The 18,096-nt window shown below is 27.3% G+C and overlaps 3 protein-coding genes across 4 annotated transcripts in view; 1 reads left to right on the top strand and 2 right to left on the bottom strand.

Annotated features, from left to right (window-relative positions):
* Window positions 1-2,166, bottom strand: part of LOC142324250 (mitochondrial Rho GTPase-like) — a 68,180-nt gene extending 66,014 nt beyond the window's left edge. Inside the window, exon 1 of one of the 2 annotated variants that reach the window (XM_075365110.1) lies at window positions 1,462-2,166. In XM_075365110.1, coding sequence (XP_075221225.1) covers window positions 1,462-1,657 — 196 coding nt within the window. In that variant the 5' untranslated portion in view covers window positions 1,658-2,166. The remainder of the gene's footprint in view (window positions 1-1,461) is intronic. The other variant, XM_075365111.1, reaches the window with a different exon arrangement.
* A 327-nt stretch (window positions 2,167-2,493) lies between these two features.
* cold (coiled) lies at window positions 2,494-17,279 on the top strand. The gene is made up of 4 exons (XM_075365115.1): window positions 2,494-2,635; window positions 2,987-3,106; window positions 5,310-5,488; window positions 9,131-17,279. The coding sequence occupies exons 1-4, from the start codon at window positions 2,587-2,589 to the stop codon at window positions 9,215-9,217; spliced, it is 435 nt and encodes a 144-aa protein (XP_075221230.1). The 5' UTR covers window positions 2,494-2,586; the 3' UTR covers window positions 9,218-17,279.
* Window positions 12,198-18,096, bottom strand: part of Pop5 (POP5 ribonuclease P/MRP subunit) — a 23,200-nt gene continuing 17,301 nt past the window's right edge. Inside the window, exon 4 of the mRNA XM_075365114.1 lies at window positions 12,198-12,305. Coding sequence (XP_075221229.1) covers window positions 12,285-12,305 — 21 coding nt within the window. The 3' untranslated portion in view covers window positions 12,198-12,284. The remainder of the gene's footprint in view (window positions 12,306-18,096) is intronic.

The raw sequence follows: 18,096 nt of genomic DNA, 5'->3' as shown, positions 1-18,096 counted from the left end.
ACAATGCCAACTCTTTGCCACATTACCTCAATGAAATTTGGAACCTCTCAGTGTATCTACATAATTAGTTCACATTATCTTATCATTTATCCACTGATAACAAGTAATAATCCACCTTTATTTATATTGAAGCTTTTATAGTGACATTAAATAATAATAAATACTACGACCTTTATCATCCTATTTGCCTGATGCCTTGATAAAAAGCAGTCTGTGGGTTGTTTATCCATTTCCCCTTCATTTCTATTTCTTTATCCTTTATTTCTACCTCCATGAGTAAACCAAAAGGTTGTTCAGATACTGTGGTACCATCTCCTGATCCTGGAACAGGGCTAGCCACTAATCTGTGTGGTTAGCAAGGTTAACCACTTTTTATGAGAACTTAGTGAAACAGCAGCTCTGCATATTATGGAACTATTCACAGACTCCAAACTAGAGGGTAAGGTACACATTGGGTAAAGTTTTTCCAAATCAATAAATCATTACGATGATCTCACTTATCTTAACATTAGTATAAAAAAACTGAATTGACTGAATTGGATAATATAGATTTATGCTTTTCTACTTTCATACATATCTTAATTTATCAGTAAAAGTATATGCAACTGTTAGTGCTTACATTGAATTAACTCACAGAGATTTCTCTAATACAATATTGTATTGCATAATATTATTTTGCACCAATTTAATAACTATTTTTACAGTTTTTAAGTAATTATTTTATATAATTTTAATAATACTACAATCAGAAAAAAATATTATAAAACTATACATACCTCTACAATATTAAAGTGTAATGTAAATAATTGTGCATTTAGAGCAATGTGCTTTTAAAAATACTAACATAGAGAAAAAATAAGATTTTTATCGATAGTCATAATTTTGGTTAGAGTTTAAAAAATTTCACATAGATTTTTGTATCTTATTTTAAGACAAAAAATTGCAAACTTGAAATACCATTTTTATGCAAAGGAGGAAAATAAGAAATAGAAATAAAACAATTTTATTTTTTTCACTATTAGAAAAAAAATTCTATAAACTAAGTGATTAATGTTTCTGCCAAGAACAGATCTCCCTCATACTCCAGCTGTAATTATGTTTTGCAACTCTACTTAAGAATTAAATTTGCCTTTTATCAATATTTTAGTCTTAACTTACATTAGGAAACAATGGTCTAACAACTATCAGTGTACATGATTCTACATGCAGTACTGCCATACTCAGTAAAAAATTATGTGAAACAACATGGTAAAACTAATTTCTCAATTATATCTTAACATCTTTAGGTAAGTAAATCATTAATTATAAAAATATTTATGCTTTCACAAAATAGTATTGTCATAAAAGTGAATGAATAAATTTCAAAGGTCAAGAGAGATATTGTATAAGGAGACAAAAATCTAATCCCTGGTAATCTTATTTTATAAACAAAAAAAAACATACTTTATACAAACCACTTACCAGAATAATCAACTATATTTGTAGGAACCATTTCAGGAGTAACATCTGCTGGAATTGTAATTTCTTCAGATTTTGCTGGTACATCTTCAGGAAATTCTTCACTAACAAGAGATAAAATCAGTGAAGTCTTTCCCACTCCTCTGTCTCCGACAAGTAAAATGCGCACATCTTTTAGCAAGCTGTGTCGAACAACCATTTTTTCATACAAAACTAAACAAATCTAAAAAACTGAAATATGCTTACTCCAATAATTAAGGCCGGACAAACACGTTTGAATAACTTCAGTGTTTAAATACTGATCCAATGTATACATTTTAATAAAACAAGATCTTTTAGAGTACCTGCATCATAAAATTATATACATAAAAATACACAATTAAAATGAATTTCAAAAATAAATGGTTATAATAGAAACAGCTAAGTTTCAATAATAAATATTATATTTAAGCCGCAATTGTTGAAATTTTAAAATACTGTAATAAAATGAAATAAAAACTACGTATTTTTTATTTATAAAGATAGTCTCTAGTCATAGCCATCACAGAAATACCAAACATTTAGCGACTTTACATGAAATATAAAAAAGAAGCAACTATACTTCCTATGTTAAATTAAAATTAAGCTCTTAATTCTGACAATACCAATAAATCGCAGATATCTAAACAGCTGATCATCGCTCCAACCTTACTTTTCAAGAGTTCTTTGACACAAAATCTATAGAAACGAAGAAATTTTCGAACAGAATTTGAATTTCTCAACAAAAAAAAAGTTTACTTGCAAAATAATTTTTTTTAAAAATGTGAGTTTAAAGTTAAATCAAATTAGTAAATTGAAGTAAAAATATAACGAAATATTATTGTTTGTATTTCAAGAAATAATTACGATGAAATATCAACTTTAGATAAATATAAAAAATCAGAGCATGACTTTCGCATGTTAATACAAATTTAATGTATAAATACTTTATTCGGATAATCTTATATGCAATGACAACTATGAGTGATGATTCATTTCAACAGTCGGCAGTGTTGAGGGATTGTATTAAGTTTACATTAAAACAATAACGGATGTGAGATAGGGGTGTGGTATTTTGTTTTTGTTGTGTTATTTTATCATTTAACGAGAATGAATGTTATTCAAACAATCATTTTACTGACTACGTTTTTTATAGGAGGTTTGTCAAGTTTTTCGAATTTTTGTTTAGAAATAGCAATAATTATAGTGTAAGGAGGAAAATAGGTTATGCTGTTGTATTTTTATTTATATTTTAATTTTAATTAAATTGTATAATTTATTGTATATTATTGTTTTTGGACATTAAATTATACAATAATTTAATTAATTATTGTATATAAGTTATTAAATATTATTTAACCTTGTTAAATTACAAGAATTGAATTAAATTTCATTTATGAGCATGACTATTCATAATAATTCTTTGTAGTTTTTTTTTTTTCAGAAGATAAGATTTCATATTCATTTTCTACCTTAGTAGTTTAAAAATATTATTTTTTTTTATTTGCAGGTCAGTGTTTAGAATGCTATGTATGTCTAGATCAGGGAGACAACTCGGGAAAGTGTAAACAAACAATTAAAACATGTGAACAAGGTGATGATATGTGTTTAACAGAAATTGTTTGGGGAAGTAAGTATTTTTCGTAATCTTTTTATTATATGAGGTTCAAAAGTAAGAGCCACTGAGTTATAAATAGCATTTGACAACATCGATTGGTTTGCGCATGCTCAGTAGCTTCTGTCTGTTGGGCATGTAACTCCCACATTGAAATTAGTTCATTGTTCTTTGGCTTTGCGAGACAGTGTGTTAAAATTAGAGTAGGAGTAATAAATCCCACCGATTGTGAAGTTCGATCTGTGATTAGATTTCTAAATGCAAGAGGACATAATGCTGCTGAAATTCAACGTCAGTTGTATGAAACATATGGATTTACCGCAATGAACTAAAGTGAGTTAATGGTATTGTGTTTAAAGAAGGCCATTCAAATGTTCATGACACTCTAGGCTCTCTCCTTTTCCTGTTTAGCCTCCGGTAACTACCGTTTAGATAATACTTCAGAGGATGATATGTATGAGTGTAAATGAAGTGTAGTCTTGTACATTCTCAGTTCGACTATTCCTGAGATGTGTGGTTAATTGAAACCCAACCACCAAAGAACACCGGTATCCATGATCTAGTATTCAAATCCGTGTAAAAATAACTGGCTTTACTCGGACTTGAATGCTGGAACTCTCGGCTTCCAAATCAGCTGATTTGGGAAGACACGTTCACCACTAGACCAACCCGATGGGTATGACGCTATTGTAAACTATGTGCACAATGGGTGTCGAAAATGTAGACAAGTGCTTACAAAGATCACAAAATTACATCAGCACTTGATGTTATCTACCATGAGAGAGACAAAGAGGGAACAATACTAAATAATGCTTTAACAATAAGGGGAAAACTAGCTTATGTCTCAATGATTCGAGGAAAATGAAAATCTTGGTGCAAAAGTGGCTACAATCTCAGGCAGTGGAATTTTTTGCACTGGGTTTGAAGAAGCTTGTTTCTTGATATCAAAATTGTTTGGAGTAAAATTGTGATTATTCGGAAAAATAAAGTGTATTTTTATGTATTTGAAATCATTAATAAATTTTTCAACTGTTCTCATTTTGTTTCCGATCAGCCCTTAAATTTGAATTGCACCTCTTATTTAACTACTTTTCTTTTATAAATTTTGAAAAGTAGTGATATAAATTTGCTGTAATGTTTAGTGATATACATACATTTGAAGAGTGAAGAGTGATCTACATTCATTTGGTGTCCATATTAGCATTTAAGAGATAATGACAAATAACGTTCTTTTGTAGCTGTAAAATAAATTTCCTAGTCAACTAATAAAAAGTGATCAATCATTTTTCTAAAATAATTTCTCATAAATATGAAAGTTTTGATTTTTGTAATAACAAATGTATGTGATTAATGTCATCATAAGAACTTTGGATATTAAAATTTAGAACATATAAAGTTGTTCAGATTTATTTTAATATATTTTTTATTTTTAATTAAACATAAAAGTTTGATGTTGGATTATAATTTGCCTATTATGTATGTTACTATAAACAACACACTGCATGTACACTATCCATAAAAAAAATTTTCTAAGGCTTATTTGACCAGAGTTGTTGTAAATCAATTTTGTTATTTCCCTAAACCAGTTTCTGTTTCTGAGTACTGTATTGAATGAATGGTAATTTTATTAACAACCCTGAAAATAGTTTCTAAATATATATATATATATAAAGGTATATATGTAAAATAGTGACAAGTGATGTGCTGAATAGTGCATAGTATTCATTATGAAGGATGATAATAAATTAAGTAGTGTGTGAAATTGCCATTCATGACCAGGACTCAGACTTGAAATCCCCATGTTCTGGGTATTTTCATAATTTAGTAATTGTATTCATAATTACTTAAGGACAGAAATAGCAATTGAATTTTCCAATTTCTAAATTCTTTTTATTGCAGCTTTGTGTATGTATGCTTAATAAAGTGTGGACCTTCTGCCTTAGCTATTTTTATACATTTACAACATGTGATTTTAGATATGCTGCTAATTTTATTGTATGGTAATCATATTTTTTATGTGTTGTATTATTTCACTTTCATTTGACATTTCAATTGACATTTTGTTAAAAGTTTTATGATATTTTTCAGTTATCCAATGAACTAAAGACAGGTTCATTGAGGTATAGGAGTAAAACTGATAGACCTAACTCATTTCATTACTGATTGTGTACAATAATGTTTTCTGCTTATACATTTATCTTTTATTTTTTTAATATAGCAACACCATACTGGTCACAAGGAGCTCAGAAACAATATTATGTATCAAAAAATTGTGCAACAAGAAAACATTGTGAAAAATTAAAAAGTAAATATATGCGTTCTTGTACTCATATATGGTATGAAGATTGGAAATGTGCAGAATGTTGTGCTGGAGATCGTTGTAACTACTATGTTATTGTAAGTAGTCATTTTTTATTTTTATAACTAAGATTACTTAATTTATGTATGGATATACATATACAGTGCATTCGGAAAGTTGCTGTGCACTGGAATTATTGAAGTGTAATGATAAAACACTGATGATTATTATTTGTATTTTTATTTCATTATTTTATACAAACCAATATTACAACTGGAATAGTTTATAAAAAGTGAAAATTATGGCCTCCAAAATCAATACAACACTGCAAATCATTTCAATTTGTTTTCAAACAGTCATACTTTACATACTTACATATTTTCAAACAAGCTATATGCCTTTGTATATGTATATGTAATTTTAATCTTTTAATATTTTGTGTTTAATATGTAGTTGTATATAAATTTTATATATGACTGATGTGCGAAAGTACTATCGTAAAAATTATAAAGAAAATAAAAATAATAAAACTAGGTAAGAGTTTTCTTATTTCTGTACTTTGGTGGATTAAGTTAATTTATATTATATATTTAAATTATTAATGCAGAGGTGATATGGGTCTTGAAAGGATTGAAGAAAAAAAAAATATATATATATATATATATTTAATACTCTTGTATAAAAACAACCAAATAAGGTAAGATATTTCTTAATAATGTACTTGGATGGATCAAGTTGATTACATTATATATTTATTAGTACATATGGATTTTGAAAGGATTGATTTCAGAAAAATAATTATGAATGCTGACCAAGCAAAATTATCCTTTAAATTTTATAAATTACATATTAAACTTCATAATGTAATACCCTTTTTAAATTTTAGTAAAACATGTCTCAGATTAAACATCATCATAAAATATGCTAGGATAAATATAAAAGGCTCTCAATTTAATAAAAGTATATCCAAAACTAAAAAATTCACAGATAGGTTTAGGATGAAACAGGAAATTAAACAGGTTTATTAAAAAAGGAATTTTATAAATATTAGACTATATAATACACACCTTCAATTATTAAATATTTTAGGACAAGTGATCTTTGATTATGTATTTAATTCAATTAAAGTTAATGTTGAAACTCACAAACATAGGTTAAAAGATCACAACGTGTAAAGGTTGGTAATATGATTAAGATAAAAAGTAACAGTAATAATGGTACTAACAGAAATCTGCCTGATAATAAGTTTCAAAAGAATGTTGTTATGAGTAAAAATGATTCTTCATGTTTCACACTGTTTGCAGGAAAATTCAAACAATTATTCTAATACTAATAATGAATTTTTAAATGTGACAAATCTTAACTTTAATGATAATGAGTAATCTATTATTGCTAATGCTTTTAAATTTAATATACTTGATAACAACAAGAATAATATTATCAAAAATACTGTAATTGATTCCAAAATAAATATTAATAAAAATAAATTCCCCTGATGAGGAACAGTTATGTAATATTATTAATAGCATTATCCATAAAATTAAAGATATAAATATTATTAACAAACCACTTTTTAATAAAAAAGTAATTCATAATTTAAAGAATAAATTAAATGAAAATAATTGTATAATTTTGAAATCTGATAAAACTAATACACCTGTTACAATAGATGATGAAAAATATATTTCAATGAAACAATATGTACAGCATGTTTTTAAAATGGTGGGCTGGCTATACTTTTTTGGATTCTACTTTTAAAACCAGATAAAAAATATCCTTAGGAAAATTGGCAATTTCTCCTTCGGTCTTCCCCTGTCCGCCATTTTGTTATTTTTATATAAAACTTTATATCTCAAGTTTGGATAGAGGAATCACATTAATATTTGGTAAGTGTTTTTGTAATAAAGTTTTAAAAGTAGCAAAAAATCAAGACTTAAAATATGTTCACAAATTACAAAATGGTGGCCATGTTTACGTCTCAATCAGTTATATCTCCATAAATATAAGTTTTATCAAAATGTATTATATTTGCTGAAATATTAAGCCTTTTATTTTGAACAAAATGGCATTTATTTTTTTAAATCGATTTACAAATAGCCAAGTTATGGCAGAAAATTGATGTAATTTTGTGTCTGTTTGCTGTCCTCCACTTTATGTTCAATTTGAAGAAATATTAATTGTTTTTATTTATTGTTAATTCTTAATTTATTATTATAAAGTATTGTAAATTAGTATCAAATTAAGTAATAATTTTCTTATAATATGCACATACATACGAATGTGAGTATGTATGTATCTCGCATAACTAAAAACTATTAGCTGTAGGATGTTGAAATTTTGAATTTAGGTCTGTTGTAACATCTAGTTGTGCACCTCCCTTTTTGATTGCAATCGACTGAACCAAAAGTGTCCAAAAAAGCCCAAAATCCAAAAAAAAGAATTTTGGACTTTTTCTTAACTGCAGTAATAGCCCTCATTGAGAGCTTTTCAACAATATATCATAAGTGGTACTTATTAGTTCCGAAATTATAGCCAAATGAAATATTTTAATTAATGAAATATTTGGATCTTAGAAGGGGAAGTCACATCGGTTCAAATCAGACTTCATCCTTTTTTCTTAATTTAAATATATAAATTTATTAATTAAGATTAAGATTTATTAACCTCTGATTATAAAAAAATTACAATAAATAATAATTCAATAATACCAATAAAAAAAAATATGTAAAAATATCAGAAGTTATTACTGAAGTAAAATTTTATGTACTTTTCAAATTAAAGGAATGTGTGAATGTAATTTAGTAGGCGTACAAAGAAGTCACGTAGTGGCCACATGACTGTGTAGAAAACTAAGCCTAGAAAACAAAGTGTAATAAATGGAATTAACATATCAGTTGACAAGAAACATAATAATAAAAACTGATATCCTGTAATGAAACATTTAGGCACTACTACACAAAAAAACATAATTGTCTTTATTCAGAAGAAACAATGAAGCTAGTAAATAAATTAAGAATGGAATAAATCTTTTAAAAAATAAAGGAAAATATTAGGCCTAAGGTACAGAGATAATAAAAATTACAAACTCAATAAAAAAAGGAAATTATTCTTCATTGAATATTTAAAAAGAATTAGTGAAAGCAAACCAACCAAGAAAATATTAGGTACTTCCTAAAAAAAAGAAGAACTCTTAATTGGTTTAAAGAAACAGAAGTATAAAAAATTATATATAAAGGTAAAGAAAATATTGAGAAACAAAATAAAAATCTACAGTTTTCAGGAAAAACCAACAAAAAAAAGAAAGAGGCAAATCTAGAACAGAAGACCAAAAACGAACTCAAAATAAACTTGCTTTATTTTGAGTTTATTGAAGGCCTAAACTGATAAAAGTTCTAGTTCAATTTGTTATTTTAAAAAATGTATAGTTTTGCTTCATTATTACCTATTGTTTTGGATAAAGATATAATAAACTTCTAATTGTGTAAATATTCACACCTACTTTTTTTTAGTTCATTCTCTGAAAATTCTATCTCAGTATATATGAACTAAGCTTACAACAGCAGTCTTCTTATAAGTTCCAACATTTATTACACTCATTTTTTACAACTTTACAACAATGACTAGTTAAGCGATTAAGTGTATTACATTCAGAATTGGAATTTCAGCAACTTCTGCAGTCTTTTTGTTAATGAACGTTATTTGATTAACTTATATTATTGTTTTGATTTTGTTTATTTCAGTTAAGTGGTAGTACTGCTGGATCTAGTGTAATTATTTTAGCATCTGGTCTGTCATTCGTATTTTTGGCAAGAAGATTTTTAATTTAACTATAAAACGATGTTGCTCATACATATCCTGTCTTTCATTTATGGAAGTTGTTTGACTTAGAGCCTGTTGTATATTCCACTTAATAACAATGAATAAGGTAAAAAAGAAACACCATTCAATTTGTTTTAATTTTTTTTAGTACCTTGATTGATTACATAATTTGGGTAATTGTCGGTTAGTGTCCTACCTAATTTATTTTGTTGGTTATCTGGATGCCACCTGTTTTTCACCCTTTTTTGTCAAAATTGCAAATAACTTACAAACTTATATAATTTTAAAAATTTTTGTTTTTTTAGATTATGTAATGTTAATTAGATGAGGTTAGCTAGCGAAGTGAGCGTTAGGGTACGTTTGTATATCATATGAAGTTAAGTATACACAGTCATAAGTTAGGTTATCAACATAACCTAATACTCACTTTGATCATTAACCTCATTTAATTAACATTAAATATACTAATTATTTATGGTACTTGGGAGTAGTAATAAGCTTCCAAACGTTTTAGTATTTTATTTTATTTTTTTTTATCACTGCTTATTTTGAAAAATAAATTAGGTGGGACGCTAACCGAACAAGTACCCAATTTGTAAAATAAATATATGTGAGAAATTGATCTTTTGTACTGTAAATCCTTAAGTATCAGTTATTAATTAATGTTTATAATTCAGGTTTATTTTAAAAAAATACCTAGGTTCAATTTGAAAAATGAAATAAATTATAGAACATTTTCATACATTGAAGATATGTTACAGTGAGCATAAACAAATCAGCTCATTTGCTCTTGTTCTAATCACTTGTAAAGAATATTCTGTACTAGATACAGCTATTTTTACTAGCTTTTTTCTGAACTTTCTATTGTCTATTCTTTTTTTTTGTGAAAAGTAATATATCGCTTAATATTACATTAATTATATGAAGTGTGGAATTTTTCTACTTTATATTAGAGTTTGTCTTGTGTAGAACCATCATTTCTTGGATGCCCATCTTCTCATACAACTTCTTTATTGAATTCATTATCAATGCATTATACTTGAAATAGCTAAATATAAACTGCTTGATAAAAAATTCTGTTTACGTTATGCCATTTCCTTTGTTGTCAATTTCAAGATTAAACTCTTAAAGATTGTTTCACATGTTGTAACTGTTTTAATGATTAAAGAAGACTAAAAGGCTGGAAAAAATCTGTTTTAAATTTTCTGGTGATTTAATTTTTTTAGAAACTATAAGTTATAAAAAATATATTTGTTAGTACCATTACTTACATGAAAGAATACAGTTAAATTGTTTATTCAATAAAAATCACAGTGTTTTTGCATCCAATTAAAAATTTATAGCCGTAAAATGTTTAATGTAAAGTTATTAATTCTTTTCATAGTATGTTATGTTAAATGATCTCTTCAGTGAAGCTAACACAGCATAGCTCATTAAATAAGCACTTTGTAGATCATAAAGTTTTTCTTTATCATATAAGGTTTTTTGAAATACAAAAGAATGTTCTTTTTAAATATATATCAATTAGTATTTAAGAAAATATGATTGATACTTGAAATGTGCCATTAACAGTCCATTAATATTATAGACATTTTCATTTTAGATATAAAATCAATTGATTAGTAGGTCTTCAGATGTTAAAAACAACATAAAACAAAGAAGTGGGGAACCACAAGCTATTAAAAACCATAATTAACTTTATATTACAGTCGCATTTACAGAATACTTATTACTTGATTCGCCACTACATATAAGCAGTTATTGTTTTAGTTAGTAGGTAATATAACTTATCTAAGGATTTACAGTAAATTAATTTACTTATTCAGAAATGCCCTATTCATAGATTTAAGTTTAGCACTTCTACTGTGCGAAATTATTGTTTACAAAAATTTAATTTCTGTTTTTAATGTTTTTTTTATTGTTGTTTCAAGGAAACAACAAAGAAGTATTTGTATTAATTATTTTATTTTAATTACCAAACATATTTTAGATTACAATTTTTGTTTTTACTTTTTAACCAGATGAATCCTCATTTTAAATTATTTAAAAAGTTTGATACATTCCAATTTTAAATTAAAAAAAGTGTTTGTAAAATTTTTATATCACAGTTTGTATATCATGATAAGTTTATAGAAATTAGTGTTTACAGAATAAATATTATTATTGTAGAAAAATTTATAAATATATATATATATTTTTTTTGGTACTTACGTATTAACGCCACCGCAGCGCTGCAGCTTTATTTAAAATTGAGTATTTATTTTATTGAGTTTGGTTAAATTATATTTATAAAATTATTAATTTTAAGAAATGGTTATTTATATTTATTTATTTTATAAATATAATTTAACCAAACTTAACCTTGACTAATTAATACTGTAATTTATTAACACAGTATTTATTTAATATTAAATAAATACTCAAAAAATTACGGTGTTAATTAGTCAAGGTTAGCAAGCGAAGGTTAAGTTTGGTTAAATTATATTTATAAAATAAATATATTAAAATTAATAAAGAGACTGTTTTGAATCTATGTTAAACTCTATATCGGCCAATTTTCCACAGAAATTCAATTGACTACTTTGTTTTTAAGTAAATCTGTAGCTGCGGTGGCGTTAATACGTAAGTACCTTTTTTTTTAATTAATGATATGAATGCCTGAATTAAAATATATGAGTTATATTTATGTAGTTTTAATATTTTATGTAATGTTAAATCTATCACTGAATCCATCCAAATATTTATTTATTTATTGTACATAACGTATAGATTTAAAGAAAATACATTTTTTTAATCTAATGATATGAAATGCCTGAATTAAAATATATCAGTTATATCTATGTAGTTTTAATGTTTTGTGATGTTGAATTCATCACTGAATCCGTCCAGATATTTATTTGTTTGTTATACATAACATATAAATAAAAAGAAAATTATAATACAGCCCAGTGAAGATAATTACAATCACTGTCAAAATATTGTAGTACTGCTGAATTGTAGCTGTATGTACTGAATCCTTCTGACAGCTGTAAAGAGTGACAGCTGCTTGTTTGCCTTTCCTCGAATTGAAGTAGTTTACATTTTTTTCCACATAATCTGTTAACAGAGCCAAGTTGTACATCTCTTGTTAAAAAAATTTCATACTTCTTTACTTTTTTCTTTTTATTTTTCAATTTCATCATGTAACTGAATAAAATTTATTTATTTTCATCATTGTTATCAAACATGTATACATTTTCTTGCAAGCCTGCAGTGATGAGAAAATACATTTGTGTCATGTTTCTAAAGGAAATTTCCAGCTTAGACTATTGGAATTTTTCATATATCAAAATTTCTTCTCACACTTATGAAAGCTTATTGCTTAGTAAATTGTCCATTATATTAAAGTGTTACTGAACAATATTTTAACTGGCTAGTAATACATATAGATATTAAATTCAGTGCAATTTCTAGTAGTTTTATGCTATTTATTGTGTCATTTAGGGATAATTACAAAACTTATTTTTTCAGTATTATTAACACTCTTTTAACGAAAACGTGTTTTATGTAACGTGAATAGAAACAACTGGTTTGAGAGATCATGGGCTATATTTTATTGTTTTTGATTGAATGTATCAACCTAGATTAAGAAAAACAGTTTAATAAAAAGTAACAACTTTTTACAATCAAAAGTATTTATTGAAAGTAGAACATTTTAAAATGATTACTTATGTACCATTTAATATGCTCAAATATATATATATATATATTTTTTAATAACAGCTGCTCAGATTTTTTTAACATTAACTGGTAAATACTGATATGAAAAAGTTCAACTAAGTTAAATTGGCTTGAAAAATAATTTATAAATTTCACTTCAAGATTATTTAAAAGGAAAACAAACTTTAAACTACTTGTCTCAGGTATAAAAAAAAACTAAAGCTATAAGAAACTAAAATCTTAGCTAAATAATCAAAGCAAAACAAGTATAATTAACTTAATTAGTGGATAAGAATTACTTAGCAGCTTTTACAAGTAATAGAATAACATCTAGTATATGAAAAAAAAAATTACCTACCAAAGAATTGCAAAAATATATTTTTACAATTTTGTTTCTTATTTAGAGGAACATTTTTTAATGTAACATCATCTTGTACTTTTTTTTTTACATACTCAAGGCACACTTTCTTACTGAACTCTAAACAAACTGGCATTTTACACACTATGCACATATAAATAGTTTTTATTTGCTTTACCCACAGTCACGTGGCACACGTTTTCCTTTTCTGCATCTTCTCACTCGAGACCTGTCGAAAATGGGCTTATAGCTGCTGAACTGGAGGCTGATGATGAGGCTCAAGCTGGTCTTCTCCATGGTTGCTTTCAGTTACCTTGGGAGATTGGTGTTTGTAAATCTTGTATGAAGATGAAGGACAATCATCAGCTCGTAACACAGTTTCTTTGATGAAGTCAAAGAGACTCTCATGTTGGGAATGCCCGCTCATATACATTATAGAAGAATTCACTGTCCCAATACTCAGGAGTCTGTAGAAAACAGTTAAGGGGCCAATACCTGGTTCTGCTTGTAGAGAAGACCACGCACTTCATATCTAGATCGACTCAATTGTGTTATCTGTTAATACACTTTGTGCTGTTATAGTAAATGATGATTTCTGGTTTTTTCTTTCTTCAGTGTCCAGAATATTGTGATGTATAATGGATGTTAGAATGACTGCTCGATTATTCTTTGGAACATAGCTAAGAAGAGTTACTGAAACCATAGAGAAAAGAACCAGGAAGTCAGCTTAAGTTTGGTAGGAATTCCTCTGGAATAGCTTTTTTATTATTTCTCAGTGTACCAACATATTGGTTAGTTAGTTAGTTTCCTCTTCAACAGTTCATAGACTAGTTCAGCAGAGGTAATCCAATTATCTGCCATTGTATTTCCATTGGTTCCCTGGATAAGTTGACATATACGGATGACAGATTGCGTAACAATGCTCAGTTGTTTTTTTTTCTCCATTGAGGCCTATACTGTCACTTCTCTTTCCTGAGTATATGTATGCGTTCATACACATCACTTTTATGCCATATTTTTTAGGCTTCCTAAGCATATACACTATGAAGCCACATGTGCCTCTGAAGGATATCAGCATCTCGTCAACTGTAACTTCAGATGATACATTATACTCTCTTGCAATTAGATATGAATCTGGAAAATATTTCTGATATTGCTGCAGTTTTGTCCATCTTTTTTTATTGTGCACATGTTTCTGCGTTATCAAATCTGATAAGTAGTTAGGACTAAATATTTTTTTGTGATATAGTAGCAAAAAAAATTGACAGATTAAATGAGTTTAGAGAAGAGAGACAATAATTACTCATCACTTGACTTCAGAACAGAAGACAGTACCATCAAACCAAAAATGCATTTATTTCCTCTTTATTTGTGTCCCTATAGTTACTTTTGTTTGTATTCTCACCTAGTTTTAGTATCGCTTCAAAGTTTTTTGTTTTTATTTACCATTATAACATCTATGATCTGATCATCAAATAAAAAATTCCAAACATTGATTCTTTGTTGGTTTGTGCCCTAATGCCCTAGCAGGGTCATGAATTCCAGGCAAATATGTTGTAATAATATTTCTAGCAGGCGTTCTCATCTCAGTAGTAGATGGAATTGAACTCTATGCATTGAGAGGACCAATTTGGTTTTTCTTCAACGCTTCTAAGAAATGATCAGTGTGAACTTGTGGAACATTGTCTGGAGCACAGTTTTCTTCATCTGAGGATTCTGGCTGAGCGCAGTGAAGAGTTGGTCACAGTCTAGTCCTAGTAGAACTTTGTCATCTTTGAAATGTTCTGACTCTTCATCGGACAACACATAGTTCGAGTCCTTATCTGAATCATCGACTTTAACAGAATTTTCTGATGCTGGTTCATCATCACTTTGATAGCCTAACAACCTATGGATTCCCTCACTGAAATCCACATCAAGAGTGTCTATTGGCCTAATAGAACTTGGGCTGCCTATTTTAGTGTAAGTGATTTTATAACAAAAAATATTTAATTACATAAAGTCACTAAAACCACAAATTATCTGTTAATAGAAATGCCTCATCAAATGTAACTCTATGAAAATAATGCCAGTGGAAACAATTGGTTGCATAGATCATGTAGATTTTAACAGATGATCTATGAAGATCACACGGGTCACTAAAACTAAACTATAAATATTCTCAGAGGTTGGTGGTGAGGAAGGTGGAAGGTAACTTGCAGGCTGGGCATCTTGCACTTACAGTGTTGCCACAACAACAAAAAACAAAATTCCCCTATTGAATGAGGGACCACAGTTTCCATTAGCATTAAACCTTATATTCAGTAAATATGTTTTACTGAACAAACTTTTAAGTGGCTAGTAATGCATGTAGATATTACACTGCTTTTTTACGTCATTTAGGAAAATTAGAAGATTTACTTCTTTAGTATTAATAAACCTATATTCAGTTTCCTAGATTCTCAGATACCTTCAGTCTTTAGGAAAAAAATCATAAAAAGAAAAAGCTATAAATCATGCAGTATATGTATACACAAGAGCTGTTGCAAAATTGACTTCTGATTGGATTATAAATATATATATATATATATATTGTTTTTTCTCATAGCCATCACCCACCTTCAGCTATTTGTGATGTACTGTGAAGCCAGAAAACCCAGCTTGTTTTACACTGCCTGATATTATTACTCAGGAATTCATTAACTCTCAGCAAGAGTCTAACATCTTTTCACCTAGTATTTTATCCATTTATCTTTCTTGTTAAAATACACATTTCCATAATTTTTACAAAAATAAAATCATTCCCCTCATAATTGATACAAGGGAAAATGACAGGTTCTCTGTTTTACACATAGTGAACAGAATAGAAAGTGCATAGGGTTTATATTGAGATTATAGATTGCTGATGGTTACTACATTGCAAGTGATATGGTATTCAGTTTATTTTAACAGCCAACCAGGAGTCGGTTTTAGATGAACCTTTATATATGGTGTACTAAGATCATACAGTTTCCTCCATAACTGAATCTTCACTATCAGATTTGCCCCCAGATGTAATTCATATTTTGAAGGTGAATGGTGTTTATGTTTACAATCTTGATTTTCTTTTTGCAGCAGTAATTAGTTTGTAAATGTGTTCACTGTGTTATTTAAGTAAATTGTAGTTTACCCAAAGAATACTAAAAAAATTTCTAAAAGAATAGTAAAAGCCTAAACAATAGTTTAAAGAATTCATTCTTAAGGAGCATTTCCTTTTCAACAACCAATCAGAAAGCTACACAATTAAAATCAAACAGTTCATTAAAAAGAATATATATGATGGTTTTGAACATAAGTCAAATTTCACACTGAAAGAGTTAATAGTAACTGAACTTATATGCCTTACGTATAACTCATTCTAATCGTGAACTACTAGTTAGCAACATGTACCAGAGATTTTTTTAAAACTTTTATATCACAAATAGAAGTTAGAGTTATTAGAATTTTTTTTAAATCTTTTTACCTAAATATGAATAATATATCAGAAAATTAGTTGATGTAATTATTTAGGGTAGATGTCAAATTTAATATTTTTCTGGCTTCTTGATGTCGTTTATAATTCCTTTCTAAACAAGCGTTTTCATTCTTTAATTCTGTATATAGATTTTTTATCACCACTTTATGATTAACAAAAAATAATAGTAAATAAATAAATAAAATATATAATCTTTTTGATTGTATATTTATTATTTTATGATATATTTTAGTAATTTCAGGATTTTGATGTTTAACTGTTGCATATTCAATTAAAATGGCTTTTTATTCTGTTTATACTAATTTATGTAATATGAATATTGTTTATATGTACTGTTAAGTATAGTATTTTAATAATTGTTTGTCTTTTATCTTACTATCACAGTATTTGTTGTTACAGCTTAAAAAAACTTATTTATGTTAAGAAAATTAAAACTTAAATATAATGGTTGTAACCCTACCAATTATGACACAAGTTACACTGCCGGGTGTTTTATAATACACATTATTTTTGTTTGAGATTTATGTAGTTGTAAATATACTTATTTACTGTGTGTTTTTATGTATTACAGTTGTAAAGTGCATTAACTTATACAAGCCACTGCCTTGTATAAAAAAGATTAAATAACTAGATATCTGAATTTTGTACATAAAATAGGAATTTTTGGCTTTAAAAGTTAAAGGTTGTTACAATCAAAATGCATAGTGTTTTAATTAAAATTAGAATCTTGTTGATTGGTGTAATGAAATGAAACGGTGTTGTAATCTTTAAAAAAAATTAACTAAATAAAGTAAAAGATTAGCAACTACAACAAAGCTAACTAAATAGAATTCCAAGGTAATTAGAAAGTGTAATTGAAACGAGTAGAAAATTAACAAATAAATTACATAGTATCATTTTGACAGTTAATTAATTCTGTGGTGATACATCCACTTATATTGTTCATGCACTTCATTCAAAATAATAATGTGAGAACTACAGCAAACAAACCAACACATCGTGCTTTTATATTGGAGAGATGAATGTTAAAAAGTTCATCTACTAATCAGTGATGGTGTAATGATATTTCAAGCGTTTTTACAGATATTTAAACTGCCAGAGAGCGGGTCATATTTTATCTTTCTATCTAGAAACATATTTCTTTGTTATTTGTAGCAATTAAATGTTTAAAATACCTGCCCAGAAAAATTAACTTTTTAATGGATAAAAACTGGTTTGATAATAGTTTTTTTTTTTTTGTCTTCAGTCATTTGATTTGTTTGATGCAGCTCTACAAGATTCCTTATCTAGTGCCATTCATTTCATTTCGGTATACCCACTACATTCTATATCCCTAA

Source organism: Lycorma delicatula, chromosome 4 (assembly GCF_047948215.1).
Source record: "Lycorma delicatula isolate Av1 chromosome 4, ASM4794821v1, whole genome shotgun sequence".
Taxonomy (NCBI): domain Eukaryota; kingdom Metazoa; phylum Arthropoda; class Insecta; order Hemiptera; family Fulgoridae; genus Lycorma; species Lycorma delicatula.
Note: the sequence above shows the minus strand (reverse complement) of the source record. Positions and strands in the feature narration are given on the sequence as shown.

What these genes read in the sequence shown, in the direction of transcription:
- cold (XM_075365115.1), top strand. Translation starts at nt 2,587, where the DNA reads ATGAATGTTATTCAAACAATCATTTTACTGACTACGTTTTTTATAGGA. An exon ending in AACAGAAATTGTTTGGGGAA is followed by an intron (nt 3,107 to 5,309) that starts GTAAGTATTTTT and finishes TTTTTAATATAG; the next exon opens with CAACACCATACTGGTCACAA. An exon ending in GTTGTAACTACTATGTTATT is followed by an intron (nt 5,489 to 9,130) that starts GTAAGTAGTCAT and finishes TGTTTATTTCAG; the next exon opens with TTAAGTGGTAGTACTGCTGG.